Source organism: Sarcophilus harrisii, chromosome 3, assembly GCF_902635505.1.
Source record: "Sarcophilus harrisii chromosome 3, mSarHar1.11, whole genome shotgun sequence".
Classification (NCBI taxonomy): domain Eukaryota; kingdom Metazoa; phylum Chordata; class Mammalia; order Dasyuromorphia; family Dasyuridae; genus Sarcophilus; species Sarcophilus harrisii.
Genome location: NC_045428.1, coordinates 309368086 through 309388912, shown reverse-complemented (window position 1 = coordinate 309388912; position 20827 = coordinate 309368086). Strand labels below are relative to the sequence as shown.

Here is a 20827-nt window from a genome sequence, read left to right as displayed (position 1 = left end):
TCCTAAAACTTGAGCTCTGACCAATTTCTGCTGTTAATTAGCCACATGACCTTGGGAAACCATTTCCTAATGTTAAAAAAATAGGGGAGTGGACATTCCTTTTTCAGATCTATGAGTCTTAGGTTCCATGGCTTATATATTGTCATATTTTAAATGAAGTTTATTACAGTTTCACAAATTAGAAACTTTCTAACTGAATAAGTTGAGAGGGATACACACATATGTATACATATTATATGTATGTATGTATATATATTGAATTTCTGACACTAATGCCATATTTCTTGTTTTCTCCTTCACAAAATCAACCACCCAAGAAGTATGCATTGAAAATATCCTGTGAAAGATACCAAAGAAGCATGGGTGTACCCAGAAGGAATTTATAATCTGGGTTGACAGATATATGAAATGTTGTATATTTCATAGAGGAAAAAGCACTAACCTTGCTTGGAATCAGGAAACTAAAATTTGAATCCTCACTCAAGCACTTATTAATGTATGATCCTGGACTACTTACCTTTTCCCTTTCTGAGTCTCTGGAGTAGTATTAATTTTATTGTACTATCTGCCTCAGACAGTTGTGAGTAAAGCACAATATCCTTTAAAATGTTATACAAATATGATGCATTATTAATACTAAGGTAGTATTCAATAAGGAGGCAACTAGGTGGTTCCTTGCATGAGACTGGAGTCAGGAAGAGCTGAGTTTAAAACCTCAGACACATAGTACTATGTGAACTTGGGCAAGTTAATGAACCAGTGTTTTCCTTAATCCACTGGAAAAGAAAAATGGCAACCAGTATCTAGCAAAAAGAGGTGAACATGACTGACCATGAAAATGTAATTTATATTACATTGCTATGTTTTTAATTTGAATGTTTATGAATTAAACATTCATACAGATAAAAAGTACTATTGAAGTTTAGGAGAAAGAATTTGTGAAGACTAAAACAGTCAGAGAAAGTTTCATGGAGAAGAATATATATGAACTAGGCAATAAAGGATCCAGAGAGTAAAAAGGAAATAAGGAAAACACTCTAGACAAAGAATGACAAAAGCAGAGATAAGAAGGGGGAAATGGTATACCATGTGCTCAGAACTGTGAGGAGTCCAGAGTTTGAAGTTTCATTTGAAGAAATAAAGTTGATAAGATATAGGATTGGGCCAGATTATGAATGGTCCTGGAGAGTTTAGACTGGATGTCATAGTCAACAAAAAGTAACTGTCTATTTTGAGCAAGGATACAGCAGGATAAAATGATATTTAAATTCTTAAGGGAAAAAAAAAACATCATCTAAAGGTTACAAATGGTACCATTTCTGAAGTGCTGTCCCATATAACCCCTGAGATTGTCCTTATTTCAAAGGAAATAAACACATTCTGTTACAGGTTCAAGTCAACACTGAAAAGGCAGATTTAAAGAAAGAAACCCCTCTTAAGCAAGTTATGACATGAAAACTAATCTAAGACAATTGAGGCTAGGATTTTGGAATGATGAAACAAGTAGAAACAAGCAAACCAGAGCATGTCAAGAAAGTCTGTAGAAAGCTCTGTTGCTGAGAAAATTCCTTCCAACTAAAATTGTTTTTTTTTTTTAAATATTACATTTCTTCCCCATTGCTTTTTATGTAATGATCGGAATTTGTGAGAGAAATCATTTCTTAGATGGTTTGGAATTAGTTTCATGTTAATTAGTTGCTCCTCCCTATTTATTTATAAATTTATAAAACCCATAGCATGTTCTCCTTGAAGCACACATGAATGAAGCCTCCAGAGCATATACATTTTAAGATTTAGAAACTGGAAAGCAAGAAAGAAAAAAAAAGCAAAACTTGGTAAGATTTCTTCAACCTTTAGAGTTTCTGATTTATGCCATAAGCATCTTCTCCTTTAATCATTTTTACCTTTCTAGCTTGCCAGCTGGAAATTAGAAAATGGACAGAATTTGGAATTAAACTCCTTTTTACCTTCTGAGAGTATTTTGTGTTATTATTTTTAAAACATAGATACAAGACTTTTTTGGTTACCTCCATGTCAAGCATTCAAACCCAAGGAAAGGTATCTTGCTTTGTTTCTCCCCCCACATTCTCAGACCCCAAATAACCACTAGGTTACCTGTGAGCAAAGGTGGAATCAAGGTACAGAGAAGCCACACACCCAGGTAAGCCGATGCTTCTTTCAGAACCATTCTGTGGATCCAGTCTTAGCTTGGCTCTGAATGGTCTTTTCTCAGATTGAGCGTCTTTTCTTGCATAGCCATTTTTGGTGCAGTGTACAGATTTCTGAAGAAAAGCTTGGAATTTTGGTGGTGTCCAAATTGTTCTGCTAAGAAACATCAGACTGGTGTAACAAGACCAAGTACAACACCTCCCACTTCTTAGTCATGTTTCATTAAGGGGAGTGGCTAGAAGAAGTTCCAGACCAACTCAGCTCAAGCCTGTTTGGTGAATTCCACACTTGCAGTTCAGCCAGGGACTCCTCAAGTTATACCCTTTTTATACAAAAGTTTTTTTTTTTTTTTATTATGAATTTATCCTGATAGAGAGTAATTTCCAACCCTGTATTTAGCACCCCTTTTCCTTTCCAGTTGCAGGCAATGGAAACACATCATACTTTCTTATTTATTCTAATAACCACAATCAATAAGATTTACGGTCAAAGAACACAAGTTCAAATCCCAAGTTTGCCACTTAGAAACTACGCGACCATGATTTACTGTGGCCTCAGTCTGTTAGGTGAGCTTCTAAAGTCACTTCTAGCTCTAAATCTATAATCTAAGAAAGTATGGTCCTTTCCAATGCCACCTTGAGTGCATTTCAGTCAAGGGAGGACACTGAAAAAGGAAAATGGAAGAGGGTAAACATTAGAAATCAGAAGGAAAAAATTCAAGTTTTACATACTACCCCTCTGTACTATTAACTCCTTGAATTATATAAACTCTTAGAATACTTCAGATCAAAAGCATCTAATCTGAATACTTCATTTTATAGAAAAGGAAATTAAAGCTGGGAAAGCTCAAAAGGAAATTAATAAGGCAAGGGAATAAGCATTTATATGGTATCTATTGTGTGCCAGGTATTATACAAAACATTTTACAAATATTTTCTGAATTGATCCACATAACCAACTGGTGAAGTAGATCTCTGTATAATCGAGGAAACTGAGGCAAAAAGAGGAAAAGGGATTTGTCCAGGATCATATAATTGCTAGGTGATTGAGGCTGTATTAGAACTCAGATGCTTCTATCTCTAGGTTCAGCCTTTTCTTACCTACCTGCCAATTAATTAGTGAAATGATTTGGCCCCAAATCACATTTAGTAACAGAGCTGGACTAGATCCCAGATCTCCTGATTCCCACTCAGTATTGGCTTTTTTTACTACATTCAAATATACTCCTTTAAAAATGTCATTTTTCACTTCTCCTGTCTCTAATGAAAATAAGAAATCAATCAATTAAATCAACACTGCAAATGCACATTTAAAGTGTTTATTATATGTAAATATACATTGATCACCAGTAATGTTTAAGATACTGTATAAATGATTAGAGAAATACAAATTAAGACAATTCTGAGGTCTTTCTTACCTCTCAGATTGGCTAAAATGACAGGAAAGGATAATGTGATGATCACTGTGATGGACTTGGCTTTTTTTAATAGTGAGGTGATTCAAAGAAATTGCAGTAGATGTGATGGAAAGTACCATACATAGCCAGAGAGAGAACTAAGTAGATTGAATGAATTTCCTCCTCAAGACAGCAAGTAATGTGATATTGGTTAAATATCAATTTAATTGGAGTCCAGCAGCAGTCTACTCTCACACACACCTAAACGCAGTTCAAAAACTTACAGAAGTAGAACAATCAAATGTAACTTTGGATGAGATCATTTTGGGAGCACTGAAAATTTGTAGTTTCCCAACCTGTCCCTGAAATCCTGGATTTCTCAAGAAAGCACCAATAGGACCACCCCAAATCTTCCCTCCTTGTGGCAGAGCCTAGCTCTAACATCAAATCTGAAGTCAAGATGTAGGCTGGAAAAATGGTCAGCACAGGGATTCTCAAGGGCCAAACCAAGAAGAAGAGAGAGTCTCTAACATATCTATAAGCAATGACTCAGAGGAATAAGGAAAGGAAAGGAAGGAAGGAAGAAAGGAAGGAAGGAAGGAAGGAAGGAAGGAAGGAAGGAAGGAAGGAAGGAAGGAAGGAAGGAAGGAAGGAAGGAAGGAAGGAAGGATGTGTGAGGGATTGAAAATGCTATCCAAAAATGACTACTCAGAGACTTCTCAAAGTAAAAAGAAGAAAAGTTGTTTATTTAGTAAATTTTCACGAGAATGAGCAATTCCACCGTGAGGAGGGAAAGAGAGAGCTCATGGTAGAAGGGCTAAAGAACTAGGAAAAGATATACAGTTTTTATAGGTTTTAGTTACAAAGGATTACATCATGGGTTGGGAAACATTAAGAGATAGGTGCCCTCCCCTCTTTAATTAAATGTTATTCGTGCCAAAAACAGCAGATTCCCTGGTTCCCGGAGGAACCATACGTCAGGCAACTAGTTGTCTAAACACTGATAACTTGAATAGTGATAAATGTCATCATTTTAGGTTAAATACATATATCTAAAATCTAAGTAAATATTGGCTAATACTCAACATACTTATGCAGGTCACAAAGACCTAGAGAAAATAAAATACAGAAAAGGAATTTAAACATTCTTGGAAGTTCTTCACTTTATCTCCACTCCACACAGAAGTCAGGAAGGAAAGAAGAAAGGAAGGAAGGAAGGAAGGAAAGAAAGAAGTGGGAGGGGGAAGGAAGGGAGGAAAGAGGGATGGAAGAAGGAAGAAAGAAAAAGAAAGAAGAAAGAACCAGCATACTTCAGTCTTCATTCAAACAATAACAGTTTTTTCTCTGGAGGTGGTTAGTATGCTTCATCATGACCCCTTTGGGATTCTCTTGGATGATTATTTTGCTGAAAATAGCTGTTATACATTGTACAATATTGCCATTACTGTGTTCAACAATAACTTTTTAAGACCACTAGAGACATGACTGCTTTTTAGCCAGTTAGTTAGTCCCTAGAAGTTCCCTAAGTGCTATCCTTTGCTATGATCCAATAATCAGTATGATCCAATCCATCAGTAATCCAAGATTCTCTTCATACTTTGTTTTGCTAGCACCTTGATATTCCGTTGTTATTGTGTTTTTTTCCTAGAAAAAAATTTTGTTTCTCTTTGATGTTTGTTTGTTTTACTTCCCAGACACTAGCTGTGTGACTCTGAACTAATCAATGAACCCTTGTTTAAATTTCCTTAACTAAATAAAAATATAATCATAACAGCATCTACCTCTCAAGATTGTTGTGAGGATCAAATGAGATAACATTTGTAAATTCTTATTTTATTATTTTCTTGGATAGCATGTCTCTTAATTGATACTTTACTGGTCTCTGTGAACTGATTTTAAGTATCCATTTTTTAAGAGGAGAGGGATTGAATATTGCTACTTATTTTTCCAGGATGTCATTGCTGCTCACATTGGCAAGTTTTCTTTTTTCCATTAAATTTTTGAAGTTATTTTGGTTTTGAAATGTTTGGGTTTTTACCTTCAAATAAAATGCCTATGCTTACTGGAAACTGATTCAAGAACAAAGACACACATTTCCCCCACTCCTTTAAATATGCTCTATTCAATTTGGAACTATGCCCAAAGGGCTATCAAATTGTGATATCTTTTGACCCAGCAGTGTCTCTACTGAGTCTGTATCCCAAAAAGATTATAAAAAGGGGGAAAGGACCCACATGTGCAAAAATGTTTGTGGTAGCCCTTTTTGTAGTGGCAAGGAACTGAAAGCTGAGTGGATTACTATCATCTGGAGAATAGCTGAATAAGTTAGTGTATATGAATGTTATGGAATATTATTGTTCTGTAAGAAACGACCAGTAGGATGATTACAGCAAATCCTGGAAAGACTTACATGAACTGATGCTAAGTGAAATGAACAGAACCAGGAGATCATTGTACATGACAACATCAATATTATACAATGATAAATTCTGATAGGACACAGCTCTCTTCAACAATAAGATGATTCAAACAAGTTCCAAGATCTTGTGATGAGGCGAACCATCTACACACAGAGAGAAGACTGTGGGAACTAAGTATGGATTACAACATAACATTCTCACTCTTTTTGTTACTGTTCATTTGCATTTTCTTTTCTTTTTTCTTTTTTTTTTTTGTTTGATTTGATTTTTCTTATGCAGCAAGATAATGCATATATTGGATTTAACCTATATTTCTACTATGTTTAATATATATTGGATTACTTGCCATCTAGGGGAGGGAGTGGGGGAAGGAGGGAAATAGGAAATACAAGGCTTTGCAAGGGTTAATGTTGAAGAATTATCCATGCATGTGTTTTGGAAAATAAAAAGTTTTAATAAAAAATAAATAAATAAATTTGCTCCATTGAAACTTCTTCAGGCCTTTTTGTTGTTGTTGTTTGTTTGCTTGTATTTTTGTGAGAAAAAATGTAGGAAGATCCAGATTATGCTTTCGATATTTGATTTCCTTCTTTTTTCTGGCAATTTGAAGGATTTTTTTGTCTTTGTTGCTACAATTTTTAAAGGAGTTTTCTTCAGATAACTTCTATTTTTCCTTTCTTAAACTCTCTTGCAAACTTCTCATTTCCTTTCCCCATTTTTCTTCTAACTCTCTTTTAAGATCCTTTTTGAATTCTTCAAAGACAGTCTTGTGAAATGGGGACCAACTCATATCACCCTTTGGAGCTTCATCAAGAGATATTTTACCTTTAGTGTCCTCAGGATTTGAAGTCTCTTCTCTGTCTCTATAAAAGCTATCTATAGTCAGAGTTCTTTTTGCTTTTTTGCTCACTTTTTTTTTTAAAGGTTAAGGTCTGCTCTTAGGGCAAAGGGGAGATTGTCCCAAATTTCCTCTACAGGTGACAGTGGCTTTAGGCTACCCTGGGTCAGTGCTGAGTGACTTCCAGTGCTGGATGAGCATGGCAAGGACCTAAATTATTCTGGGGTTCAGAAAATCATTATTTCATCTGTCATCTGTTGGGTGTGAAGTACCTCAGAATTGTTTTATTTTGCATTTCTCCAATTTTGAGTGATTTAGAGAAATTTTTAATATAGCTATTGATTGACAGAAAAAGAGAATGACAAATGCTGGAGAGGCTGTGAGTAAATAAGAAGAAGACATCAAAGCCTGAATCAATCCAACTGATTATAAAACTGTGTGTATTCTTTTGACCTAGAAATATTGTTAGAATCCATTCCTTGAAGAGACCAAAAGAAAAATAAAAGGACTCAATTTACAAAAATATTGGTAGTGAATCTTTTTGTGGTTGCAAAAAAAAAAAAATTGAAACCTGAGGAGATATCCATTTATTAAATGGCTGAACAATGGAATACTATTGTGTTATAAGAAATGGTAAAGGGGGTACTTTTAGAAAAACCTGGGAAGATTTATATTAATTATAATAAAGTGATGTAAGCAGAACCAGAAAAACAATGTACATAGTAACAGCAATACTATAATTGTAATCAACTGTGAAAGACTTAGTAATTCTGATCAATGCAATGATTCACGATAATCCCAAAGCCTCATAATAAAAAATGCTTTCTGATAATTGTGGAAATATATTTAGAAGAATTGCACATGTTTAACATATATTAGATTACTTATTATCTAAGGAAGGGAAGTGGGGCAAAAGGAAGGAAAAAATTTACAACAAGGTTTTGCAAGGGTGAATGTTGAAAACTATCTTTGCATGTATTATGAAAATAAAAAGCTATTGTTAAAAATGATTTTAAAAAATTAAAAAATTATTGGGCCCTATAGTGCTATTACTCTTAAAATTCATCTTGGGGCTCTGTTCATTTCACTTGGCATCAGTTTACATTAACTCTTGCCAGGTTTCTCTGAAATCATCTTTGCCATCATTTCTTAAAGCAGAACAGTACTCCAAAACATGCAAATATCACAATTTATTCATTTCCTAATTTACAGATACTCCCTCAGATTGAGAGTCTTTTGTTTTGTTTTCCTTTTTTATAGTACCTTATTTTTTCCATTACATGTAAAGATGATTTGATTTTATTTTTAATAAAGTTTTTTATTTTCAAAACATGTGCATAGATGGTTTTTCAACATTCACCCTTGCAAAATCTTATGTACCAAATTTTTTTCTCCCTTCCTTCCTCCACCCTCTCCCCTAGATGGCAAATAATCCAATATATGTTAAACATGTAATTCTTCTATATATATTTCTACAAATATCATGCTGCATAAGAAAAATCAAATCAAACAGGAAAAAAATAAGAAAGAAAACAAAATGCAAGCAAACAACAACAAAAAGAGTAGAAATGCTATGTTGTGATCCATATTCAGTTTCCACAGTCCTCTGTCTGGGTGCAGATGGCTCTTTCCATCATAGGCCATCACAGGCCACCACATCTGGCCTGAATCACCTCATTGCTGAAAAGAGCCAAGTCCATCAAAGTTGGCCATCATATAATCTTGTTGCTGTGTACAATGCTCTCTTGGTTTTACTTACTTCACTTTACTTGTACTTACTTCACTTCTTCATGTAAGTCTCTCCAGGACTTTCTGAAATCATCCTGCTAATCATTTCTTATAGAACCATAATGTTCCATCACATTCATATACCATAACTTATTCAGTCATTCTCCAACTGATGGGCATCCACTCAGTTTCCAATTTCTTGCCACTACAAAAAAAAGTCTGCTATAAACATTTTTGCACATGTGGGTCATAAAGACAATTTTAAGCATTCATTTTTTATAAAATTTTGCATTCCACATTTTTCTCCCTTTTTTTCTGTCTCCCAGATTCCTATTCTTTGACATCTCAAAATGACCTATAAGTATTTTTGTGAAACCTTATTTAGCATTTGTTTTGCTTAGGACTAATTTCTTAACCTATCTTCCCTCTAATTCTCCCTCCCTCACCTTCTCCTTTTCCCCTCCTCTTTCCCTGGTGAGTGAAATGCATTTCTTTACCCATTTAACTCAATGTGTGTATTCTTCCAGCTTTTGACTACTTCAGATGAGAGTAACAATCAAGAAACATTTTTCAAATTTGATGAGGAGGGAAAGGCGGGGTACTACAGGTAAGATAGAGAGCAGCATCTCTCCATCCAACACCCTTTCCATTAAGAGACCCTGATCTCTGCAATAAGGACAGCCTCTTCTCACTCCTACCTTGGGCAGGATGGAGACCCAACAGAGCACTGACCAAAAGAACAGATACAGCAAGATCCAGATTAAATTCAGCATTAATGTGTCCACCTTAAAGAGCTCAGATTGTGAGGGGATCTATAATAAATTCTGCACCAGGAAGTCATGAAGGTGGTAGGCAGAATCATTCTGACCTGACATCTCCATCACTGACTACATCACCACTGAATACATCCACAAGTTCAAGTAGTACTTTTCCTAACTACTGCACACCTTTTCAAGGATCCCTCTACTTACCCACAGACCCTGCCTCAGACCACAAGGCCCCACTGGCCCCTATGAGCACACACACATATGGAGATAGACAGACCCAGGGACAAATACTGAGTCTCTTTCCAGAGAGAAAGACAGACAGAGAGAGAGAGACAGAGAGAGACAGAGACAGAGAGAGAGACAGAGAGACAGAAACAGAAAGAGAGAGAGAGACAGAGACAGAGAGACAGAGACAGAGACAGAGACAGACAGAGACAGAGAGAGAGAGAGAAAGGCACTCACCAACAAAGACAAAGATGCGCACACACACCCACACACACACATTTTTCTCTCCTTCACTGCCTCAGGATAGAATCCCAGACCAAGCCATCCCTGCCACCTTCCAACACCAAGGAGAGTGACCATACTCAGTTATTGGAGCCCAGGGCCATAGCTCGCACCCCTCCCCTCCTAGAACAACAATTATGATTCTGCTCTAGAAGCTCCCAGGCTGGAGGACAGGTTTGGGCTCGGTCCCCAGAACACTTCAACCTGAGGCTTCCCTCCTGATTCATGATGTTACACAAGAGGCCGGGGTTGAGCTTTAGTAACCTCCTGTCCTACATCCTGGCACTCTCTTTTCCGGAGAGATAGACTAATAGAATGGGGCAGGGAGGAAAAAGCTTTAGGCTAGAAGGCAGCAGAGATGGATTCTAATCATCTCAACCAATGACTTGCTGTATGACGTTGGACACTCACATCTGAGTCTTAGTTTATTCTTCTTTAAAAGGACAAGATAATTTCTAGGGCAGAATCATAATTATTGACCTTTGTACCTGGCCCAAATGGCTATGATAGGACTAATTTGAGGGCAAAGTTGACTAATCTGGATATTACTAAGTCTTTTAGCTAGTGAGGTCAGGGGAAATGCTTCTGGGACAAGATTGCTTTGGGCATCACTTGGAGTAGGCTCAGGAAGAAGTATTCCCAGGGATGATGCTCTTGGTATCCCTTTAATTTCCCACTCCAGAGCTGGGCCCCAGTGACCAACACTGGCTGTGTCTCATTATAAGGTCCCTTTCAGTTTGGAGGACTGGCAATCTGACACCTGGGATGATAGCCCAGCTGTTGTCACTAACTTGACTTTGGATATATTTCATTTCATTTTTAGACTTAATTTCTTTTTTTAAGTCTTTTTTTATTTGAAGGTTTTTTTGTTTTTTGTTTTTTGTTTTTTTTTGAAGCAATTGGGGTTGTGACTTGCCCAGAGTCACACAGCTAAGACACGTTAAGTATCTGAGACCAAATTTGAACTCAGGTCCTCCTGACTTCAGGGCTGGTGCTCTACCCACTGCGCCACCTAACTGCCCTGAAGCTTTTTATTTTCAAAACATGTGCAAGGATAAGTTTTCACCATTGACCTTTACAAAACTTTGTATTTCAATTTTCCCCCTTCCCTCCTCCCCTAAGTGGTAAGTAATCCAATATATGTTAAACATGATGATAGAAATATATGCTAAATCTGATATATGCATATATATTTATACAATTATCTTGCTGCACAAGAAAAATCATATCAAAAAGGAAAAAAATAAGAAAATAAAATTCAAGCAAACAACAACAAAAGACATGAAAATGCTATGTTGTGATCCACATCCAGTTCCCACAGTCTTCTCTCTGGGTGTAGATAGTTCGGTGTAGATGGTTCTCTTCATCATAAGATCATTGGAACTCGCCTGAATCATCTTATTTTTGAGAAGAGTCATGTCCATCACAACTGATCCTTGTATAATCTTGCCATTGCTATGTACAATGATTTCCTGGTTCTGCTCATTTCCTTTAACATCAGTTCTTTAAGTCTCTCCAGGCCTCTCTAAAATCATCATGCTGATTGTTTCTTATAGAACAATAATATTCCATAACATTTATATACCATAACTTATTCACTCTCCAACTGATGTGATTCCACTTAGTTTCCAGTTTCTTGTCACTACAAAAAGTGCTGCCACAAACATTTTTGCACATGTGGGTCCCTTTCCCTCCTTTAAAATCTCTTCAGGATATAAGCCCAGTAGAGACACTGCTGGATCAAAACTGCAGTGTGAAAACTTTTGAGCATAGTTCCATATTGTTCTCCATAATGGTTGGATCAGTTTAAAGTTCCACTAACAATGTATCAGTATCCCAGTTTTCCCACATCTCCTCCAACATTTATCATTATCTTTTCCTATCATCTTAGCCAATCGAGAGGTGTGTAGTAGTACCTCAGAGTTGTCTTAATTTGCATTTCTCTGATCAATAATGATTTAGAGCACCTTTTCATATTGAATGATTTCAATTTCTTCATCTGAAAATTGAGACCTAATTTCTTTATCTCTAAAGGGAAGGGGTTGCCTCTGTGAAGGAAAGCCTCTGACTCCCTCACAAAAGTGTTATGAGGAACAAGTATGAAAATGAAAGTTTTGGAAAGGGGAATTAAAAAAAAATGTAAGCAGTTTATCCTTGTTTGGTCCTTTATCATTGTTTTTATTTATGTTTTTATGTTCCTCTTTATTCCTGTGCTTAAACTTCAAAGTTTCTCTGCAATTCTGGTGTTTTTAGTTGTAATACTCTTTCCAATTCTTTCTTCCATAGCTTTTATTTCTTTTCCATCTTTTCCCTCTGAAAGCTCTCATTTAATTTTTAAAAACTCTTTTAAAAAACCTCTTACTTAATCACTTCTAGGAATGCTTTTGTGCCCAAGCTATGTTTTTCTTTATTGTCTTGGTTATAGATGTTTTAGAGTCATTCTCTTCTTTTGGGTTCGTGTCTTGAGTTGGTGTCTTGAGTGTCCTTGTCAATATAATATCTTTATATGGTCAAAGTCTTTATTGTTTGCACTTTCTTCCAGTCTGTCCTCTTACTTAGGATTTTATTTTAGGGTCAGGAGTCTCCATGTTTCTGGATAAAAAGTCTGGGTTGCTTCTGAAATTTTTATTGATGTAGTGTTATTCCAAAAATTCAGGGATAGCCCCAGTTATGAACCTATATGTTTTCAGCGATCCCATAGTGGTATGATTCAGGGCAAAGACTGATTGCTATTTATCTGGTCTGAGGTCTGTAAATTCCTGACTTGAATATATGTCTCAGCAAAAGCAGTCTAATGGTGGACTCAGTACCTCTCAGCCAGACGGGAAGCTTTAATGATCAGAGGGACTAAACTGGAGGCTTCTCTTTGGTCTGAAATTTTGTCTTAATTACTCCTCTGCAGACTTCAGTTTGGACTGAAGGCTAGAAATGAGATCCCCACTCTGCTCCTAAGGTCTGAGCCCCACAACTGATGCTTGCTTCTGAATTTCCTCCTCATTCAATAATTAGGATAAGGCCTGATATTATTTATTATCTCTAATCTCCATCTCTAAACTGAGGTTCTCTTCTCAATCTACCCTGGATCTGTGACTCAAGGCTTGCGTTATGCAAGAACTAATACAAGAAAGTCCAGAACAATTTGTTTTACTTATACAGAGACCATGTTTTCTTTTAATATTAATGCTTATTGCTTCTCCCAGATTTTTCCTCCCATCTGAGTATTTTCCTTCCCAGTGAGTTGGTCTTCCATTAGTTTCTTTGGTGAAATTTGCCATCCAGGATCCAGGTTTTTTTATTCTTCCTATTATTTCTGCTGTGGTCATAATTTCTATTTCTCTGATTCTTGTTTCTTCTAGGAACATACTCATTCAATAACATACTACTGTGCTGCCAAGTTCTCTTGGGAAACCATAGGATCCTCTATGTCATCAAATGCTGATTTATTTTCTTTTTGCCTTGCCTTATTTATTTTAAAATGTTTGGACTTATTTAAATATCCTGGAGGTCATTTTCCTTTCCATTATTAACATATTCTCTGTTAATTTATCTGCTTGTGCTCATGGTTTTTAACTGAATTTTCTTTTCTCAGATCTCTGTCAGTTTCTATTTCTGTTATATTTCTCTTTTTTGATCCCTTTTCCTTTGTTGGTGGATTCCCTGAGCACTAGATTTTAGCCTCTTCATATTGTGTGGGACAGCAGCCACTAACCCAAAATAATTCAAATAGACATTGCTGAGAGTCAGAGAAGAAGGCAGATTATTCAATTCCTGCAGGAAACAGGCATTGCCTTCACTAGTATCTTAATCTAGTGAAGGGAAGCAAAGGACAGGCAACAGAGCATGGTTTTTTATACCCCGAAACAATTTTTACCCCATCTTGGGCCTCAGCTGTCCCCGACTTAGTATTAAGGTTTTCAATCTGTATTCCACCCTCAGCATACAAGAACAGGGGGACTATAAATTACAAAGCAGTTGTGCAAGATTAAGCAAGGATCCAAGCAAGGGGGTTTCCCTGGAACTGTAGCCCTAAACTATGGCAGGGGTCAGTTTTCTGAGAAGGCCACATCCATCCCACTTCCCATAGTAGGGAATTCACAATTCACCTGACTCAGTGTCTATCCTAAGTGATTTCGGGCATCAGAACTGGTCTTTGCTAGATTCCAGTCCCCTTTCCTTGGGGAAGCCTTAAGCACACACTGGTGCAGTCCCCAGTCCCTGGGTCCCCTAGTTCCCTGTTTTTTAGTTCTCTGAGTACTGCTGCAGCACATTACACTCTTACCCAAGGCACAGCAAGCTTTTTACTTTCCTATATTTCCATATTTCCCCATATAAGGTGAATGGCAGTGCAAGGCAGGGAAAGTTGAATTCTGTTACCCCAAAATGTGGAGGAAGGGCTGGATGGAGAGGGTGTGGTGGCCAAAACAACAGCAGGAGCAAAAATAAAAATTGTTGAGTGGATTTTATTACAGAAATATGTGGACCCTTTGTGCAGGCCTTTGGAGCATGGAATGTTGGTATGAGGTGCCAAATGAGTGTATTAGAGATTGGATCTCTTACATATGTCAATTAAACAATAATTCAATTAATAAAATATTTAAGTGCTTGCTAAGTAATAAGCATGATGCTAAGTGTAGGGGATGTAAAGAAAGGCAAAAATAAGTTCCCTGCCCTCAAGGAATTAATATTCTAATGTGAGAGTCAACATGAAAATAATTGTGTATCCATAAGATATTTATTTACCTAGATATAGATATGGAAAATAATAGGTAATCTCAGAGAAGAGGTTTGGGGCTGTGGGGAGAGGAGACTTATAGTTTTGTAGAAGATAGACTTTGAGCTGAGTCTTGAAGGAAGCCAGAGAAGCCAGGAAGTAGAGATAAGAATGGGGAGGGGAGCATTCCAGGCTTGGGGGGAATACCCAGCGAAAAGGCAAGGAGGAATGAAGAACAGTAATTAAAATCTCTGTCCCTGGTCAGAGAGCACATGGAGGGGAAAAGTGTAAGAAGATTGAAAGTGTAAGAAGCCAAGTTGTGAAGGGTTTTAAAAGCCAAACAAGATTTTATATTTGATCCTGGAAGTAAAAGAGAGCCACTGAAATGGCAAAAGGGGTAACATGTCAAATCTGTGCTTTAGGAGAATCCTTTTGGCAGTCAAATGGAGAATGACCTTTAGGGATGAAGCAGAGACAAATCATCAAGTTACTGCAGTAGTCTAGACATGAGGTTATTGGGGCCTTCACTGGGATGGTGGAAGTGTCAAGGAAGAGAAGGAAACTAAAATGGAAATGTTGTGAAGGTAGAAACAAAAAGACATGGCAATAGTTGCCTATGTAAGATGAAAAGGAATGAGGAATCAAAGATGACATCAAAGTTGTGAGCCTAAGCGACTAGAAGGATGGTGGTCCCCTCTACAACAAGAGAGACATTCAGAAGAGAGGGAGGAGATTGCAGGAAAAAATAATGAATTCTATTTTTAATATGTTGAATTTAAGATGTCTAGGAAATATCCAGATTGAGATGTTCAACAGGCAGCTGAAGATGTGAAACTGGAGATCATAGGTAGTTAGGACTGAATAAATAGATCTGAGAATCATCTGCATAGATAAGGAAGATGAGATGATTAAGCAAGCCAATATCAGGGAACAAGAGAAGAGGGCAAGGATAGCCCCTTGTAGGACCCTAAGAAGTAATAGTTATGAATTTCATAAAGAGTCATCAAAGGAGTTGTGGAGTGGTGAGATGGTTAGAAAAAAGATGGAAGAAAAATCTCATGAAAACCTAAGAAGGAGCTCCCCCCCCCCCCCGCTTCTAGATGTTTGTGACACTGAGAATATCAGGAAGAGAGTGATCAATAGTGTCAAAACCCACAAAACTGAAAAAAAAGAATGAAAAAAAAAATTTAAAAGAGCCATTAGATTTGACAATTAAGAGATTATAACTTTGGAAAGAACAGTTTCAGTTGAATAGTTAAAAACCACATTAAAAGGTTTAAAAAAGAGTTGTTGCTGTTTATTTTTTGTACCAGAGGACAATGACAACATGATGTTGGGGTTAATGTACAGTGCATTCAATTTTGATTGATCAGTCTAATAGGAGCTTGAAAGGCTCTACCACAGGTCGGGCACAAACAACCTGTGTGGACATTTAGGAGGGAGATGGGTCTAGATTTGCACATCGCATGTTTCTTTTGTGCTTCTACAACTCTACTTGGCTGGTAGAACACAGAATTTTCTTCAATGTGGGCACACTGTACTAGGCAGTCCTGTGCCAGTGTCTCCCATATTTCAAAATCAATATTAAAATTCTTCAGAGAGGCCTTGAAATTGTCTGTACCACTTCTGATCTCTGTGACCTCTGATTGTTTGTGCTAGTTTTTTGTAAAATGGTTTTTTAGGTAAATATATGTTGGGTATTTGGGCCCTATGCCATAGGAAAGGCACTCTCTTTGGGAGAGTTGAATACTATGCCAGTCCAACTTGAAAGAGGATCTCCATGTCGGGTACCCAATTTTCAGACATGGTACTAGTTGATGATCCAGGTTTTATGGGCATACAACCGTGAAGTCCACATCACAGCTCTGTAGACTTGAGTTCAGTAGGCAGCCCAATATTTCTCTAACACTTTCTTTTAGAGCCTCCCAAATACTGAGCTAGCTCTGGCAACCTGTACTTCAATATCATCATCCATGTGTATACCCATAGAAAGTATAGTGCCAAAGTAAGTGAGCTTATCCCTAGCATTCAAAATCTCTCCATTTGCTGTCACCACGGTAATACAACTAATGGTTCCATGTATGGCTGATACAGTGCTAGCTGATAGAAAACCTATTTTCTTAGGCCATAATTAGCACAAAAAAGATAAGATCATAGGAAATGGAGGCACTGATTGCAGAGGACATTTCCAACATTTTTAGCTGAGATATGGATCAATGGATAACAAGAATGGTGGGATTGAATGAGAGGATTTTAAATATAGAGGAGACATGGACATATTCGTAGGCATTGGGGAAGAAGTCATTAGAAGAGGAGAGACTGAAGATTAATGAGAATGAGTATTATAGAGGGGGCAATATGGAGAAGATGAAGGAATGGGATGGATAGAATGGGAGAAAAGATATGTAGAGGGGTTTTCTTTGGTAAGGAGAAAAATTATATTTTAGTGTGAGACAGTATAAAGCAGAAAATAATAGAGAGTTAATGTCCTTGCTGTTATCAAGTCATTTGCTTACTTTTTAAGGAAATATGGTTATTTTAGACTTGGAGAGGCCCTTACATTCTGGTTCTTATATACATTTAAAATGTATATAAATGGGAACCTTTTCAAAAAGTTGTGGCCCAGTTTTAAATAGCCAATGTTTTCATGTATTTCCACCATGGGAAACATTCTAATAAGAATAATTGTATGAAAAAATTTTAAGTTTATTTGGCAATTCTAGCAGAACAAAATATTAAAATCTATGCTTAAGTCACCACTACAAAAGCTGATTATATTCTAAAAACATTTGATGCTAAGTCTTGCCATGGCATAAATGTCTTGAATATTTAAATGTATTACTTTAAAATATTTGCCTGTGGCAATATGACTACTATGAACTATAACTTTTGCTCAAAATCCTCTTCACAAAATATTAGGTTTGTTAATTTAAAAAAAAAATCCTTTTTTTTAAGGTCAAAAGAAAGTGAATTTCATTAGTTAATTAAAAAAGTGAATTTGACTTCCCCAGTCATTCAATGCAGTTCAAGTTCAAGTAACAGCATGAAATATAAGGGTGTGGAGTTTGCTAGTCTAAATAAATAATGAGAAGGTAACATAATCAATAAATATGCAAACTTGCTAAACTAACTTAACAGGTTTGCTATAAATGTCAACACCACATGACTTGTTAGAGCCAAACACTGGTTGCTTCCTCCCCTCCAAAAAAAATCCACTAAACCTTGTAGAAAATGAAAATAAAATTGGTGTTACTCTACATGCACTAACCAACTTCAATGAGATACATTCTAAAGATAAAAATGAGTAGAAGAAAAACATTTTAAAAGAAATAAAAATGCTGGGGCAAAGCCAAGATGGCAGAAAGATGCCAAGAAGTTGACTGAGTGAGTCTCTTGCAGTTTTCCTCGGAAACAGTATTAAATCAAGCCTCCAAAAAGATTGTGGAGTGATAGAGCCCACAAAAAGATGGAATGAAACAATTTTTACTCCCTCACAAGGTAACGTAGGAAGACTTCAGGAAAGGTCTGTTTTACTGAGGTAAAAGGGGAGCACAGTCTATGCAGGAATGGTGTGGGTAATCTAGTGGGAAACTCTTAGCCACAGCACAGATTAGCAGCAAGACTCCTACATCCTGGGCCATCATCTGTGAGACCTCCAGCCCCAGCACAGAAGGCAAATTGAAAGTCCCCAAATTCTAGCACAACAGGCTTGACTAGGCCAGACCAACCCTGCCCACTGGGAAAGTTGGCAGCACCTCCAGCCTCAGCTCAGAAAGCCAGTGAAGAGGCCCCTTAGACTTAGGAACAGAGCCTATTAAAATGAACAAAACATCAAAAACAGCCCCAACCACGCAAAAGAAAGATCAGAACACAGATTCAGAAGAGGACAGCAATGCAAAATATCTACATATGAAGCCTCAAAGTGGAATATGAACTTGTTTCAAAATCTTTTAAAAGGTTTACTTGGATGAGATAAAAAAGATTTTTAAAATCCCAAGAAAGAAGAAAAATTGGGGAAAAAAATGAAAGCTAAGCAGGAGAATTTAAGAAAGAAAGGATAAAAACTGACTGAAGAAAACAACTCCTTAAAATTAGATTTGAATAGAGCACCAGCCCTGAAGTCAGGAGGACCCGAGTTAAAATCTGGTCTCAGACACTTAATACTTCCTAGCTGTGTGACCCTGGACAAGTCACTTAACCCCAATTGCCTCAGCAAAAAAAAAAAAAAAGAAAAGAAAAAAGAAAAAAAAAGAAAAAAAAAAGAAAAAAAAAAGAAAGAAAATTAGATTTGGAAAAATGAGGAAAAAATACTCTGAAAAAAAGGAACAGGGTATCTGCGGCTTTTGGGGCCTATTGTCATTTAATTGTTTTCAGTTGTGTCTGACTTTTCATGAACCCATTTGAGGCTGTCTTAGCAGAGTCGCTAGACTGGCCATTTTTCTCCAGCTCATTTTACAGATGAGGAAACTGAGGCAAACAGGATTAAGTGACTTGCCCAGGGTCACACAGGATGATGAGTCTTCCTGACTCCAGGCCCAATACTCTATCCATTAATAGTAATTTCATTTCTATTGATCTCTTGGGCGCAGGTAGAGTGATATAAGCCAGGTAGCCACTGAGCAGTTTAGAACGTATAGCACCAAGAAAGTTAGGATGATCATTTCTCATTGGCCTTGGGAATGGTCCAAATTTTTTAATGGACCTAGAGGCTGAATCTGAGGGATTCAGAAGTTAACATGGAAAGAATCTCTTTAGCATGGAAAGTGCTGATTGATTAACAGAGGGGATTTTCACTAATAGCCGAAGCAAGTAGTCAGACTTGTATATTGAAATGGTTAAATCTTCTCTTGAATCCCTTTAGGAAGCTCTCTTGGCCATCAGGATATCTCCTTGTTAAAAAAAAAAAAAAAAAAAAAAAAAAAAGAATTGAACTGCCACATCCAATTTAAATAGGAATGGACTAAATAATCATATATTATGTCTGTAAGGACAATGAGAAGAAAATGTTAAAAGAATAATATTTTCCCATCTTTCAAATAAATAATATATTATCATTGTCTCTAGTTTTTTTTTTTTTTTTTAATTTTTTTTTTTACTCAAGCAATTGGGATTAAGTGATTTGCTTATGGTCACACAGCTAGGAAGTATTAAGTGTCTGAGGTTGAATTTGAACTTAGGTCCTCCTGACTTCAGGATCAGTACTCTATCCATTGGGCCATCTAGCTGTCCCCTTCTTTTTTTAATGACAGATATGGATCTACAAATCCTTTTCATCAAAATAAACTGGTGAATTTCCCTGTTTGCCTCCCCTGATTATTACTTTAGATGGTTTTTTTTTGAGATTTTTTTCTTTAGGTTTTTATTTATGTAGAGGAAAAAACCACATTAGTAAATATAATTTTCCCAAAGTAAAACATCTTAAAATAAAAAGGATAAGATCTCACTAATAATCAGAGATGCTGATTGAAACAATTTCAACTCAATCTATCATATTGGTAAAAATAATGAAAAGCAATGAAACTCAATGCTGACAGGGATGTGGAAATGCAAGCATATACATGTATTAGTGAAGGAATTTTAAGCTTAGAGAAATTTTTGGAAAATCATCTGGCTATACACTAAAACTAAGAAAAATAATATCCTTTGAACCCATAATTCTTTTATCAGGAATATATCCCCAAAGTGCTTCAAATCACACTGTTAAAAAAAAAAAAAAAAAAAAAAAAAGCTATTTAAAAAAAATTTTTAGCAATATTTTATCTAACTACAAAAAAACCCAAAGCAACAAGAATAGACAACATTAATGTTTAAATAAATTATGAGTACATTAATGTGATGAAATAACATTAAGACAGTATGAGAAATAAAAAAATCTGAAAAAATTTTTATGAAATGATACAATGCCCCCCAAAATATAGAATCAAAATAATGAAATACGTAAGAAAAATGAAAGACAATGAATGGACAAAATATTTAGATGGAGTAACTGAAACTGATATTGAAATTAATTTAAATAAATTTAAATTTTCTTAGAAATTAATGTCTATGTTATATAACTATATTTGTAAATTAGATACAATTTAAATATAACCAGTTACTAAAATTAGTCAGTGATATATTCAATGTTAAATTTTAATAAAACATTTTGTTTTAAAAGATTTGATCACTTTTGTATTAGGTTCTGTTGAAGAGGAATGAATAAATGAACTACATCACCATCCAATTTGCTCTTTTGTCTTTTAGCATTTTTTAGTTTGACAAAGTCAAACTAATATATGACTGTGCTACTCA

At 36.2% G+C, this 20827-nt stretch overlaps 1 protein-coding gene across 1 annotated transcript in view; it reads right to left on the bottom strand.

Annotated features, from left to right (window-relative positions):
* Positions 1–2380, bottom strand: part of IL20RB (interleukin 20 receptor subunit beta) — a 29286-nt gene extending 26906 nt beyond the window's left edge. The window contains exon 1 of the mRNA XM_031959795.1: positions 2116–2380. Within this exon, the coding sequence (XP_031815655.1) occupies positions 2116–2188 (73 nt within the window). The 5' untranslated portion in view covers positions 2189–2380. The remainder of the gene's footprint in view (positions 1–2115) is intronic.
* Positions 2381–20827: the final 18447 nt, after the last annotated feature.